Genomic DNA, 16,099 nt, shown 5'->3' with positions numbered 1-16,099 from the left:
TTTTCTCCACAGATGAGAGCAGGTTCACACTGAGCACATGTGACTGATGAGAAAGAGTCTGGAGACACCTGCAACATCATCCAGCATGACTGGTGGTAACATCCATCAATCCATCCATCCTCTTCATAAGTTTGATTAAACTGTGAATTAAAAATTTAATTTTGATTTTCAGTATGATTTTGAATGCAGCCAAAATAAATGATTTGGGCCTTCACTGGCCATTGTTACATCATTTTGTTCTCAACAAATTCTAGAGTGTATATCAGTAAAGTTTTTCAAGTTGAATATATGATTCACCCAGATCTGATGTGTGATTTAAGTGTTCCTTCAGTTTTTGTGGCACTGAATATGTTCAGATTGTCAGCAGCAGAAGAAAAACTAGTTAAGAACTTTAAAAGTCCCAGGAGAGGTATTATTTGATATGGATACTCTCTAGTGTGCAACCAGGAAGCTACTCATCAACTGTGGAGCTTTATCCAAATAAACTCATATCTGGGAAAACCACAGGACAACTGAATACTCAGCCAGTAACCACAAGTTCTAATTCAGTATTTGATCTGTAACACAATAAATCATTTCTCTAGCTGAAATATAAATTATTCACTTATAATGTAATTTACTTATAATGTAGTTTATTTTTAAGCTCATCATAATACACAGATATAAATCCATCCAACAGAGATGTAAAAGAGGTCACTCCAGCAGGCGGACATGCTCTCTTTGAATGAAACTCTAAACATCTCTTTCCTAAAGAGGAGTGGCATGGGCCAGTTCTCCAAGGCAACTCATTTGTTATTGGTACAACAGAGTGTAGAATCACAGGGCTTGGTGCAGTAATAGAGTTCGAGCCAGTCACTAAGACCATTCAGCAGGAGTCTTTCAGACCAATGCCCACCCAGAATGAATTGTACAGTTACACTGACAATCAGCTGTTTATGAATGGAGGAAACTTTTATCACTGACTGACACAAACAGTTCAGATAAAGGTTAGTCTAAATGTGCTGTCGTAACACTGCCGCACCTACAACTGTCCTGTGGACAACAATGTTCTGCTTTACGCGGGTGACCGCCTTATGGGACCCCAGCAGTACAACAACAAAGATCTCAGCAATATAACCTCAGCTGCCAGCATTTGTCCCTCTGTGTAAGGGCCCAAGAGGCTCCATGTATCTGACACACTCTTGCAAACATACACAGACACACACACAGGCAGTGCCACTGAAACACACATACCAGCTGACCATGAAAAAGCCTGCGACTGACTGGGTGGCCTGGCACTGCTCAGGCCAAACTGACAAGACAGGCTACATTACCCTGATGTATTGTCCACTAATGCTGCAACATCTGCTCTCTTTGTGAGATAACGGAGGAATTCAAACCTGTGTCATGTTTTTCCAGTACGCATTCACTAGTAAATGATTAGAAGGAAAACCAGGTGAGGCTACACAGGAATGCAATAACCTGTGTGTGAGTCTCAAGCCCATGTCAATAGATTTCACGCACACATACATGCACACATGCGTGCACACACGCACACACAAATCCCAGCATGCAGATCAAACTCCACTGACTGGTGGGTCCTTGTCTTGCTTATCATTTACACAATGGATGAGAGAGCTAGTTTAGACAGATGTGTCAGGAATGGCAATGCTAGATACTGATGTGTATTCATCTCAGCCAAACAACAGCTAAATGCTATTTGACCTGTTGAGGGATGAGATTATGTTCATCATGTTTACACCGACATATCTTCCCACCCTAACAAAACACTCGCAAATCACGAAGAAAAAAAGAATGACAGATGGCAGGATTGTTGACACAATGAGTCTGATATGTACTGCTTATCTCTTCTTTTTTGATATGTGGTTGGCTTATTTTATTTATTTATTACTTTTTTTTTGCACAAGGAAACATAAATAATGTGTCCATCCATCCATCCATCCATTCACTTCCGCTTATCCTGTTCAGGGTTGCGGGGGTGGGGGCTGGAGCCTATCCCACTATCCCACCTGACATAGGGCAAGAGGCAGTACACCCTATACAGGTCTCTACTTTGAGATATAATATTTATATGTTCTTTTAAAGTTGTTTTTAAACTACTGCAATGAGGAATCTACTTAACAGGACATTTTACAGTTGATGCTGGACTACTATGGGCACACGCTAGTGGAAAAACCACAGAATGATGAAGCTGTTTTACAGTGTATTTCAGTATGAACCACTGTAGTCAGAACAAGATTACTTCCATCGGTAGTCATTTTATTTGGCAGCATAACTCTGCACTGGGACCTACACGCCCATCCACTTGCATTTGTGGAAAGCACAAGGTAGGAAGAGCACGCCTTCCTGCCCTTCCATGTGCATACATGGAAAATTGTGGAGGTGAAGAGCAAGACCACCATATAGAACAAAGCAGCAATAAAAGACAACAGACACAACACTGATAAAATCAGATACAAGATTAAAAGAGGAGCTGACGTGGTGCTGGTTCCAGCAGCTGCTATGGGCGGGTTAAAACAGCTTAAATAGCATTTGTGGGCTGCCTAAAATGAAGCCTAGTTGAATCTTTGACTTGCTTTATTATATTCTGATTTATCAGCTAACAAGTTTCTATAAAATGTTCTCTCTCTGTACATGGCAAATTGTGTGTGTAAAAAAAAAATTATATATATATATATATATATATATATATATATATATATATATATATATATATATATATATATATATATATATGATGTATTTCAGTTTGTGTGTATATATACACAAACTGAAATCACATTTTTATACTTAAATTTGAGCCGTCACACTGGCCTTCTCTGAGAAGTCAGAAATCAATCAAGCATAACATCCACCCATTAAAACTATTTTTTCTGTTCAATGATATAATTCATAAAAGCCACAAAAGACAAAGAAAATCTGTGTTCTGTTCACACCACAGAATGAGAAAACATTTCGTGTGTGAATGAGTCTCACGAATGGTCCATATTACTCTGATCCCTTAAACGTCCTCGCTTTTGTTTTCACATAGAAGTCAATTTTGTTTTAATGTATCTGTTGAAAAGGAGGTTGAGATTATGTTGTACTTTCTTAATTACATTGCCTTATCTCAAAGGTGGCTGGACATTTGCATTCTCCCCAGTATGACCATGGTGCTAAGATTAGTGTAGGCAAACTATCTCCATATATAGGTCTGAGCAAAACTGCCCTGGGAAGGAAATTCTGTTTCCTGTGCTGAATACTAAATACTTTGCTGAGTGTCTCTGTCCTGTTGGCTGTCCAGACAATTCGCCCAAGCCCGAGCCTTCCTTCCCCCTCCACTTCTGCAAAGGGAGAGACGCTGGTGGTACAGATGCCCCCATTATGCTTTGTATCCTGTTGTGTGACTGTTTGGTGATGGTTAAGAAATTCCAATTTCCCTTTGTTTTAGACAAGCACAATGAATCCCCACAAAACATCTGGAATTGAAACTGCTCTTAAGACTGAGCTATTTTGAACCCTCTTCTGTCCATTGTTGTTCTTTGTCTCACTCCTAATCACAGTCTGGAATCTTTTCCAGAGATATGAAAGCAGTGTCCCATGTCCTCCTAACCTTTCATCTTGACCTCTAAACTCAGAGCCCCAAAGAGATTTCTGAGACGCAAATCCAACTCATCTTTCTCTGTGAGAGTCTTTCCTTGTTCCACAGGCTCTATTGCAGACATTCCCAGTGTGCTAAGGATATTGGCCATTTTGTTTAGGACACAAGGAAACAAAGGTTACCACGTCCCCTTGCTTGTAATAGTGTAATATTTGGTGAAAGGCCGCTGGGGTTAGGTTCTTCACAGCGCTTATTTTGGGTGAAAAGCTTGAGAATTATTTTTTTTATTCCTCAATCCAAGGTGAAAAAATGGCAGACCATCTCTCTTTCTATATAGTGTTAAATAAATTTATTAGACCACCACCCAATTTAAGGTTTATACCACAGCTCCCCTAAATTACTGAGGCTGAAATAATCGGCACAGTTATGTTCATGAGGGGAAAAAAAAAAAAAAAAAAAGTAAACACTTTCCACTAGAGTGAGGCTAAAACTGATTCAACCTTCAGTTAAACCTTGCTAGTCTAATCTGCTGCAATCACATGGTGTCAACACCACGCGCATTAATGCCAGCCGTGCTAAAAATCTCCTCTGGCTGCTTTAACTGCCCCAGTTTCTGCGAGGGCTCACAGAATTGCTATTTCTGTGTGAGCGAAGCACATGACTTTCGACCAAAACAATTACTGTGCCCTGATGTAATCAGCTCCATAAACTTGTCAGTTGCAAGTCTCTGGCACCAAGGGCAACCTAAGAGGCAGCAGCTGTAACAAGAGTTTTGTCTTTATTAAAGATGAACAATTATTAAATTTGTCAGGATATCAGAATTCAGTGATTTAGAATTTAATAATCTATGAAGATACACTGAACAGAAGCAAGATTTAGTCAAACTCAAGTTTTTTCTCGGATGGTTTGAAGTGAAGCCAAAGCCTTAAACCTGCATTGTCTCCGATGACCTGTAGGGGGTGAGTGCACTGGTAGCAAAAAGTCATCTAATGTATAGAAGTTTATTAGAAATGACCCTTTCATTCACTGGATCTGAAATCTCTGTAAGTACTCTCCTGTTGAGTTTATGGTCTCAATCTGTATGAAAATACATTTTAATGTTAATTTTATAAATCATGCCTTTCATTAGAGTCAAAAAGGATGTTAAGTCGTGGCATTTCTTAGGCCAGCAGTCATAACTGGTGAGTGACCGATGCCAACCCTGACCGAAATGGTTGACTATCTTCTGTTTAGCACTACATATGATAAAGGGCAACTTTGGACCATGCTTGGATCTAATTTATGGCTCCTGTCTCCATATAAAGAGGGTAATCATGGAAAATATAATTAAAGCACAATAAAGCACTATCATATAGGATGTCATCAGTAGGTAAAGTTTGGTGTCAAGCATTAATTAAGCTACAGTATCACAGTTGTATAGCTGAGCATAAGCAAATGTGTTGTGTTCCTAGTTAATTCCCGGCTCTTAGGGCATGCTTTGTGGTACACGTGTTCAATGAAAAGGTCAGGTGACAGTAATTCTTAGTTGTTTTGCTGTCTGCAATGAAAAGTAATCTACAGACTGTAAAAACTATAAAAAATGGACCAAGAACAGAGGCAGTAGTGATCAGACATAAACCTTAGATATGATTAAAGAGTCAGACCATCATGTAAAGTTTATTATGGTTTCTGCATTACTTTTTCTCTCTGAAACTATGCGCTGTGATATAGTGCGTTCCCTGCACAGAGTACAAGTCTGCATAGAAATAATGGGGTGGAGGTGCTTTCCTGCAGCTTTTATTGTTCATTGGGCGCTTATGTATCTTATTGCGCTGTCACCTCTGCCACTGGTTAAAAGGATGAAAGAGGAGATGTTTATGTCTCAAAGATAAAGCCAAGGCCCTGTGTTATGACCAGAGTCTGGCAAGCTGGCGAGGAGGGAGGAGATGGTGTAGCAGGATGTGGAGGTATCATCACTCAGGCACAGACAGGCATTATGCATAAATGTGCATGAACAAAAGCACACGCACACCTACACACACACACACACACACACACACACATACATGTGGTGCCACTGGTGCACATCAGAGTCACAGATGGGGGAGCTTTATAAGGCTGAGTGATCCACCGCATGTAAACAAAAGCTGTCAGAGTGAATTGTTAGATCCACAAGATTGTCCTTTCGCTTACTTGTGCTATCAGGCCACGGTGTGCTTCCAAATTCCTCTCCACTGGGCTGGTCTTTGGAGAGAGAGAGAGAGAAACAGAAGTACAGGTATGAGATTCAAGGTGAGGAAAACGTGTTTTATTCAATTATATTTAACAAGTAGAACATTGAATCTGCTGAAGAGATATATTCCCCTTAAACAGTCTGAATCCTGCAAGTCAATATTATATGTATGCATCTCTGAGCAAATATTTCCCCCATGTTTTGGGTGGGTTAGCAATCTTAAGAATTTATAGTGAAAGCATAACTGGCATGAATTAAAAGCAGCTGTTGCCTTGTGGTTACCCAACTTTTACCAAACCCACCTCCTGACGCTTCATCAGCTGCAAAGTCCTCATCATCATCCAGTAAACTCTGAGATGCCTGGAAGTCTTTTTCTGCCTCCAAATCTTCTGGCAGAGGGACCTCTCCCCATACCTTCGAGGCCTGTGTCACCTGCCGTAAACACAGAGAAATTAATAGGGCTTGAAATCTCCTGGGGAAAAGGTCACACCCAGTGCTATACATGAACTCTGGAATCACAGAGAGAAAACAAAAGCTGGAATGGGAAATGGGGCATTGTGATCTGCTCTTTAATCAGCTCTTAGAGGCCTTCTCAAGTATTTGCAAGGAAATAAAAGTTCACGACACCTACAAGTTGCTTTTTTTTCATTACACGTTTAAACAAATTCAAATCCTCACAGTTTATGGTTTTTCACATGTAAATGTGGAAGATAGCTACCGAAATTCACACGTGACTGCAATGACCAACACAGAAATGCCCACACAAGTATGCAGGAACGCACACAATCATTTCTGAAGGCCAGAAAAAAGCAGCTGAAGTTCAGATCAGAATGACACAGATCTGCTGAAGTATGCTTTTAAACTACTTTTCCCCACCGGCAAAAAAAAAAAAAAACCACTTCCAGCAGCACTAGTCCTTGAGAATTGGTCTATACTCTGGAATCAGGAAAGCATCTATCAGTGAACCATTATGTCACTCCTAGCAGCAGGAAAAAATTAATTAATTAATTAAATGCAGCACCTCAAAGGACATGACTCTGAGCTTGCACAGTACTTGGGCTGGGAATCAAACAATCGACACAAAAAGCAAGTAAGCTTCCAGTTAATGTATGTAAACTGGCTTTTGGTGCTGCTTACCACAGTTTACCATATTAGCATGGCATATTAGCATTAATTTATTTCTTCACGCTAAACATAAGCTCATTCTGTACTGCTCATAATCCAAAGATGTATTAAATGAGGAACTTGATAAAGCGTTACTAAAACCCACCCTGAAGGAGATTTAAACGCCGGGTGCATATCAGAATATATTCTACTAGATTTTTTTTCCCTCATATTTCAGATTACAGGCTAACAGCCTCAGGAAGTGCAAATTATTTTGCAATATTCTCTTTTTTGCATGACAATGCATTCAAAATCAAAGAAGAAGAAGAAGAAGAAGAAGAAGAAGAAGAAACAGCCTTTATTGTCCCACAGAGGGGAAATTTGGGTGTAACAGCAGCCAGAAGTAACAGCAGAAGTGTGAAGACCGAACAATGTCCTCCTGCAGGACACCTGACAGACGCATATCAGACACCCTCACTGAGAAGACACAAAGCATTTCCAGCCAGTCTCATATCTGATCATCTTGATAAAGTTTACTATGGTGTGGCGGCCTGACTGGAGCACAGTGTGGGTTTATTATCTCTACTCTCAGCATCTCAGCATACGGACTGCCCAGACGCTGGCTATAAGTTTAGATACGACTCTGGCAGGATGCCACCCCTGGCATTTCCAGTAGGCATGGCCCGCCAGTTCCTATTTCCACCCAACTCTGTCATGGTAGTTTTCCCATTTAAATGGATCCAGCTAATAAATAACTAGATCTATCCCCCAAATCCTCTCTCCCCTGACTGAACACCCTTAACACAACAATCCCGGGCCATTTTCAAAAGCAAACTGCTGACTAACCAAATTCTTTTCAGTGGTGCCGACCAGCGAACCATTGGTGTGATCATCTGCCGCTTCCCACTCCCTTGGGATGGGGTATCATCTGGACATGCTAGATGCCATCTGGGCCAAAAAAAAAAAAAAAAACCTCAACAAACTTACAGAACAGCCTTTGAGGGATGGCTCCATATTCACACTTGATCTTAAAACTAACATGTTAAGCTACGCTTGTTTGAGAACGTCAGCCGACCTCATCTTAGACAGGGCTGAGAACTACACATGAATTTGCCCTCGCACTATGCAACTGCATTCTCGTTCAAAGGCTAATCTGACCTTTACTCTCAGTCTTGGAGTCAAGACATGTCTGTGGTGCTAAGAGTTCTCTCTCCCCGGAGATAAAGGTCTTGATGGACTCTGTAATTCTTCTGAAATCCAGCCCACCCAGAGGACAAACACCTCAGAAGCTCTAGTAACTTGTTTCAATTTCCAGTAAGACATAGTAATCAGGACTGTGCTAAAAAAAATAGGCATCAACATAAACATAGAGGATGTAGCTTACATCCAGACACAGACACACATGCCCACTTTTTACTTATGAATATTTACTTTTGAATTACTTAAAAATCTACAACGTTGACCTTGCAAAAAAAAGTAGCAGTAACTCTGCAAAAAGGGAACAATCGAATCTACGGATAATGAGCAGCAGGTGACACTAGACAGAACACAGGTCTTCAGCTGTTTAGCATGAACAACTGATAGGCAATGAATGAGAAGCAAAACATATTAGAAAACGATTGATCAGACTGCAATAACCGAGCCAAGAACATTTCAAGACACAACTACCGTCAGCTGTTGTTGAGTCTTGCAGCTGGAGGCCTGCTATCATCTCTGCTTCTCAACAAGTATTGCCTCCCTAATGCTAACATCTGCACTGGAAGCCCTTTTAGTTCATTCAACTTCATCATGATTTCTGTCTATCTTTTGCATTTTAATCTAAGATAATTCTGTGATGACCAAAGTTGCATTGACGTGCCCATATAAACTTCCTCTTCTGCCTTTTAATGCAAGCTGATTGGCACTTGCTGGCATCATGCTGCCTGCATGCCAAATTATAACATAAGCATTAAATTGTGGAAGGCAAAACAGCAGTGCATAAACTGATTTTAGAGGCTACGGCATGCTTTTAAAGAGCACCCAAGTTCTTCAAAAATGCACGTCCAAAAAATGTACTTTTCACACAAACACCGGCATTTGGTAGCACATGCAAACAAACACCCTCAGTCTAATACAGCCTTGCATGAACAGACACACACACTATCATACACCCACACGTCAACATTCCCATCCTGGTTACATCTGAGTGACATCCAAAGCCTGTCAGAGGAAGCGTGAGAAGATTTCTTCAGAGACTCAGTTCGCCTACGCTGTTAATAAACCCACTGTTGCAGCTGCAAGACAATCTGTAAGAAATATCTTAAAGGCACAGAAAGTGTCTCACAGTAAAAAAAAAAAAACTGGATGAAGCTCATGATAGACATGAGTCTCACACAAGTGACGCTCTCTCATTAAAATGTTTATTGCTAGCAAGTGAAGCTGTTTGTTGATAACAGCAGCACCGGTTTAGCATTTAAATCACCTCTTGAGCTCACACAACCTATCAGCTTTTGTCCCCGTGAGAGCTCGGGATATGCAAAGACAGAAAAATGAAAGCTGAAAAAAGGCAGCATTGCTCATTCCACTCAATTGATCCAAACGCCAAGTTGTGACCTTTTAAGCAAGCAGAAAACCTTCACAAGATGAATTCTCAATCTACTTGACTCTCCATCTCCCCTATAACCACCACTCCTTCTCTTCCTTTTACTCTCTCTCTCTCCCTCTCTCTCTCTCTAATATCTGCTTGGACTTGAAGTAGCAACATGTACTAAGCAGGAATGGAATGTAAACTATAGAGAGCATTAGAGGGATGAAAGCTTGACACACACTTTAGGTAGAGCAGGCTGAAAAAAGGAGCCCACCAAGCACAACCAGGCACCAAAGCAGTCTGAGTTGCAGAATCCCTGAACTCCCTTTAGCTGACCCATTACTATCTGAGGAATAGGTACAGTGAACTAGCAGGCCTGCATTAGTTCAGGTCCATTATAGCAGGTAAAAATAATATTAGATGCCCAAAACAACATGGAAAAGGCTTAAGATTAAACTGTACAATTTTGACAGAATAAAATCAAAAGCATAATTCTCATGGCACATTTAAAAAAAATAAGATGTTAATTCTACTGATATGAAAACATGGTTGATTTTCAGATGAGAGTTTTTATGACATGCTTGGCTGACTGCTACGAAAGAGTGATGAAACACAAAGAGTAAAAGAGATAAACCCAAGAGCAATGTTCCTTTGCAGGCACAAACCCCCCCAGACATCTCATCATTTTTTGACTGCAAAACTGTGTCATTAGGGCAGCTTTTGTATGTTTAACCTTTAGTAGGAGTGGTTAGTGATTTGACAAACTACCACTTCTGACACTAAACCTCTCCTCGAGGGTGGGGCGGTGCTTCGTCCCCAACTGGACAAAGCACTTGCAGAATGAAGCCCTTCTGCATATTGGCATTTCTACATGGTTTAATCCGAAGTGACTGGACATGAAGGAAGTGGGAGGAGCCCTTTGACCTTATTCACAGATTGGCTTCTTAGAGTTCCATGACTAATACTGTGGGTGCAAGACACATGCCAGATTTTCTCAGGACAGAAGTATAACAGTGAGGAGGAAAGGGGCCAGAATAGCATAAGTCCACATGACCATCAACCCCTCCCCTCAGTCATTCAGTCACTAACCCACACAACAATTATGCCATGTATTTTACAATAAGCTTGGTCTGATGCTGGAAATAAACAGTGGACCTGGCATTTATCAATATGCATACTTCCGCTTCAGTTATATTCTGGTATTTGCAGAATGATGCTGCAGGGTGCAATGCAATGAAAAGCGTCAAATATAATTGGATGGATATGAAGTCCTGAATTGCTGCAGTGTGCATCTTCAAGAGAGAAGGAATATGATTTCAAACAAAATGTTAAAAGAGCACCCCAATCATATTATCCAACTCATGGCGAATAGTTCTATAAAATAATGTGATTTACAATGCACCACCAATTTGGGATCCATTTATGGTTTCTTCTCTTCTAAAGCTACCCCCCCCCCCCCCTTTTTTTTTTAAAGAAACATTTGACTCTGAATGACATAATCTGATGTACAAACTGTACAAAAGTCTTGTGCCATCCCTCATTTCTTTATATTATGCTAGGAAAATGGGAACTACGTGCAGCGATGTATTGGAACATGTTAACAGGGAAATACAGTATATAAGGCAAAAACAGAGTTTGTACAATTCTAACAAGCTTGAAGGTCATTATTTGGTACGACCCAAACCCAAACTGACCACAACAGAGAGTGGGGACCCAGGAGGGCAAGAGTCCCAGCATTTTATGTTTCTATCGGCTGGCACTGGATGCAAAACACCGGGACATGACCACAAGGTAATTAACACATAATGCACTTCACACTCGTGGTTATGTCGTAGGCTCTCCAAAGATTCACAGCAGAAGTCTAAATCAGGCATTATTCTGTTGCATTTATTTTATGTCTGTCCCTTCTTCAAGTACAGCCTCAGGGTACCAATTGCCACACAACTTCAAACACACACCTTTCCCTTTAAACCAACACTCACTGTTTAGGGAGGCATGTCAAAATAAGTATCCAGCCTGTGTGGACTTGTGTACATGGTGCAGCTAAACAGGATGAGAAAGGATGTCTACACTGCAGTGTTGATGAGCTTTTTCTTTCTCGTTCTCATGGAATTAAAAAGGAGGAGGAACGAGGAAGTCCTCGCTGAATGCAAGCTTACAAATATTACTTTATTTCACACCTTTCACACCTGTTACTTTGGACTGCTCAAGTGCTTTAACTGTAACTGATGCCAACTGTCACCATATTAAAAATAATTCATGTGGGTCCGAGCAACATAACTTGCAAAATGGAGGTGAGTCACGACAACATATACTGTATTTCAGGCTAAAAGGTCACACCCTGGCGACACCGCGACCAGACACAGCAGCGATTGCAAACCAGCTGTGAAACAAGACACCTCAGCCTAACAGTAAGTGAAATCCTATCTCTGATGGTCTTTTTTCAGTCTCAATGACAGCAAAATGACAAGACTTGGAATTTGTGTGCTCCTTGTACTGTATTTTGTAATGTCAGAAGTTTGAAAGAAACATGCAGCATAATATTGACTTTCTCAAGTATTTTTAGGCTACTCTACAAGTAGATAAAAGGGATTTCAAACGCTATATTGTATTATATTTCCACTGTGGGTGGGATAATACAGCATGACCACACTCCCCCAGCAAACAACCCTAGGCGTGAAAGCCAAGCTGACACCCAAAGAAACACCGTCTTTTCAATTATCACCCCAGCAGGACGCTGCATTAACAGACCACCTAGAATGACAGCCACTCCTTGTCTAGCGGTGAATCCTTAATAACCCCAACATTACTGAACAAAAGCCCAGAAATTGCCCCCTGCTTTGGTATGGTCCAGTTATTAAGGAATGCATACATACACTGCCTAACAGTTATCAACCGACTGGTTTTGCCAGGAATTAAACTAATTTGTTTTAATAGGGCACTGCGGCTAGTGAGAAAGCTGACTTTACTGGATTGGAGGTTTCGCTCCTGGTGTGCTTACTGTGAGAAAAATATGCCAGTAAATGTTTATATGCTCATGGGCAGAACATGTCTGCAAACAGTAGTAGAACGCTTAAAAGGGCAACTGCAAAAGCACCATCAAGTCCTCGCTCACCTGAGATGCATGTCACACACAACATAAACACTGCAGCAGTGCATGGTCTCAAAATAGCACATGTGCTTCCGGTGACATTTCTGGGAGATTGACCTGCAGGGAGGAGGGGACAGAGGGGCCAGTTCCCCCAGACGACAGCTGACAGGAGAGGTGCTGAGACCTGTAGCAGCTCAGAGGGGAAGAGCAGCTCTAGCTTGGCTAGCCTTGGCCTGTTTATTTATAACAGAAAGAGTCCCTTTGAAAGGACTGCTGTGTCACTTAAGAAGTCTGCTTTTCTTCCCACTGGGGAAGTTGGAGGGATCAGAGATTTGAGGCGCCTGAACATCTACATGATACATGAGGACAAGCCGTAAAATAGCCAGAATGTTTTATGCTCTGAAGATCCTGAATATCAGCACAGAATTCTTAGAGGAACATCACTGAATATAAGACATTTTAACTTGGTAGAGGGGTTAATGCACAATCAGGGGATCACCTAATTTATTAGGATTCATCCTCTTGTGACCAAGACTATATATCTGCCAAACTACACAGTAAGTCACATCACAGTTGTGGAGGAATTTCACTATAAAACAAAAATGTCAACCTCATAGTGGTGAATAAAGAAAATTCAGGGGATTAACAAAGTCCATGGACTATCCTCTTGGGACAATGAATGCCTGTACAAAATCCACTGAACAGTTATTAAGATATTTCAGTTTAGAAAAAAAATGGTGGGCTGACAAACTGACATTACCAGCCCAAGAACCAAGGTGCTAACATGACTTAAAAATAAACATAGATTAGGCTGAGCTGATTTGAAGTTTTGCTGGCTAGATAAGCTTTAGAGAGGAAGTAGCAACAGCTGTTTGATGGCGCTGGCTTCCCTACACTAAATGCAGCAGAGTTACCCTCCTCTCTTCGTCTCTTGCTCATTCTCGCCCCAGGACCAACTAATCTGACACCACCTGTTGACTTGGCCACACTTACAGTGTCCCACATAATCACAGGCCAAAGCTAGATCAGTCTGTCAGCTTGCCCAGCACCCTTTTCCCCACAACACTGTGTATCATGCTCGATGAGTTCACCGCCGCGCCGTGTGGGAAAAGCAGTTCACCCAACCATTTCTAAAACTGAAATCAAAGGTGCAGAAAGTAAACATCTGCATCTTGACAATAATAGACTTTTGACTTTGTGAGAGCAGAATGGGCTTTAGACCCTTTTGCCAGCAAGAGAATAACCTCCAGGTGTCCTGGCCGTAGGGAGTAATTTCATGTTAGTAAAGCCACTTTCCACCAGTTCCCAAGGTCATGGCGATCTCATAATTAACTGGGATTTGCAGGGCACCATGGTGAAGTTTCTGGAATGAAAGGCAGTTCCAACATGTTGAGCATCTCAAACTGTGAGATTTGAAGTGTCTTTGTTTGGAGACCTACGATGCACTCTGAGCCTAGAATATCGCACACACACACACACACTAAAAAAACTGCCGTTATCTGAACACAAGTCTTCGTTGGACACCATCTGCACATCAAAGTCCTTTTCGTTTTTTCCCCACAGCAGTACTAACAGTACAGTTCTGTTAGCTTTGCCAAGGCCTATATTAAGTGATGGGCTGTGAGAACAAAATATTCTTCCACAGCTGTTTATGCCATTAATATAAACATAATAGGGCAGAAGTACTAAAGAGAGCTGTGCTCCTCACCAGATGTTCTGTGCTGCAGAGCAAACAAGACACTGCTGTCTGATGTTGACAAAATCATCAAAGGGTGCAAAGAGAGAAGACATTCAGAGGTTATCCTTGCCTTTCAAGAGCCCCACCCACACACCCCCCTCACCCTCCTCATTCTCACTTGGAAATTACCTGCCAGCTGTTTTGGCTAACCTGCACTCCATGGAAAGGCCAAAAGTGGGAGTAGACAAGCAACATGGTAGGAAAAATCTGATCTAGCCTGGCCTCACTTGCAGAACAGCACAAAATATCCATGGGCACCAAAAGAAAGGTTACCTTTCATCACAGCCCACACAGACAAGCATGAAAAGGGTTCTCTAGTCTTTAAAATTATTATAAAATAAATACTGATGCGAATATCATGGTCTTGCCTGCTATTAAGGAGAAATCTGAAACATATTAACACTAGGAAGAACCATTAGTAATGAGCAATTTGCAGCTGAGATCATCTGATACTGCAGCAACAGACGAACTTATCTTTGTCCTCAGGCATAAACACTATTCACCGTTTCTGTAGTTACATTTGTTTTTTTTTTTTGTATTCCAATGTAGCCTGGGGAGTACTCCTGCTGTCTGATTATACATGAAATCACTACTTCGTTTGGCGAGCATCACGGGTGAGATGAAGAGTTTAACGTCTGCATCAACATGCACTGATAGAAACAATGACACTCTTTGAAAGCAACAAGACAAAGCGTGAAAAGGAACACTTTACTGAATGCAAAAACCTACTGTACGATAAGAGGGGCATTTTACATAAAGGTGACCCAGAGCAGAGTAATTAATTTAATTACTTAATTTATGGATTTACTTTATTCACATGAAAAAAAAAATGTTGTGATTCAACACCAAATCTAGTAGACAGAGTCATTACAAATACCTCTACTATGAATCGCCTCAGCTGTTGCCACATATATACAGCATGTTTTGATAGAACGATGCCATAAACCAGCACCACAGTAACAACGCCATTTATGTAGTTGTCATTTCTGTTCCAAATGTCAGCATATTTTCCAAGTCATCTGCTCTTGTTTGGTTGGATCGTGTTCAAAACATCAGTGGGAAGCACACACAGCACTTGTCTGCTGGGAGAAGTGGTGAAGGTTAAAAATTCAGTTTCACTAGTGTTTGAAACAGCAGCTGCCGGTGGCTAACAGCACCCTGTCACAAAAATCTGCTTGTTAACACAACTAACAATTCTCTAAAGTGGAAGCGTGTGCTCGCATCCAACAATGACTTAAAGCAGGGACACGTCAGCAAGAATGAATGAAAAGTATTGAGGCAGGTGTATAAATCTACTGACTGAGATCCCATGAGCTTAGACAGGAGATCTACACGGATAACAGAGGTGGAATTCCGAGGGGGATAAAAATACCACAGGAGCTGCGTAGCTGCAGGTGTTATTACACCCCCTCTGGAGGCCCTGCAGCCACGGTGGCTGCAGGATGGAACAGGGTGAAAGGTCCAGTAAGGGGGCATCTCCAGACCTCTGACCTGTTTCATGTTGTTTGCATCATGTTTACTGATGCTTTAGATGTTAATTGCATCATGATTAAAAGTAGAATTACTGATTACATAACATAGAGTTTAATAATCAAGTAAAAAATTGCTAGTCACTCCATATTATGCAGAGCTAGCTATTACCATAGTGTTCAGGATATTTGAGTTGTGCTTACTTGCCTGAATTTTATTTGGCCAGCAACTTTAAAGAAGCTTTTGTGTCAGACTCTTGCCTATGTAAAACTCTGCACATGCACTTTCCAGATTGATCATCAAAGAGGCCGAGTACTAAAGTAGGAAGTTTGCTGCAG

The 16,099-nt window shown here is 41.1% G+C and overlaps 1 protein-coding gene across 1 annotated transcript in view; it reads right to left on the bottom strand.

Annotated features, from left to right (window-relative positions):
- hspg2 (heparan sulfate proteoglycan 2) overlaps window positions 1-16,099 on the bottom strand; it is a 92,954-nt gene that overhangs the window by 60,873 nt on the left and 15,982 nt on the right. Inside the window, exons 2-3 of the mRNA XM_030732938.1 lie at window positions 6,095-6,224; window positions 5,753-5,803 (exon numbers count right to left, since the gene is read on the bottom strand). Coding sequence (XP_030588798.1) covers window positions 5,753-5,803; window positions 6,095-6,224 — 181 coding nt within the window. The remainder of the gene's footprint in view (window positions 1-5,752; window positions 5,804-6,094; window positions 6,225-16,099) is intronic.

Source organism: Archocentrus centrarchus, chromosome 7 (assembly GCF_007364275.1).
Source record: "Archocentrus centrarchus isolate MPI-CPG fArcCen1 chromosome 7, fArcCen1, whole genome shotgun sequence".
NCBI classification, from domain to species: domain Eukaryota; kingdom Metazoa; phylum Chordata; class Actinopteri; order Cichliformes; family Cichlidae; genus Archocentrus; species Archocentrus centrarchus.
This window is presented reverse-complemented; position numbering and strand designations above follow the sequence as displayed.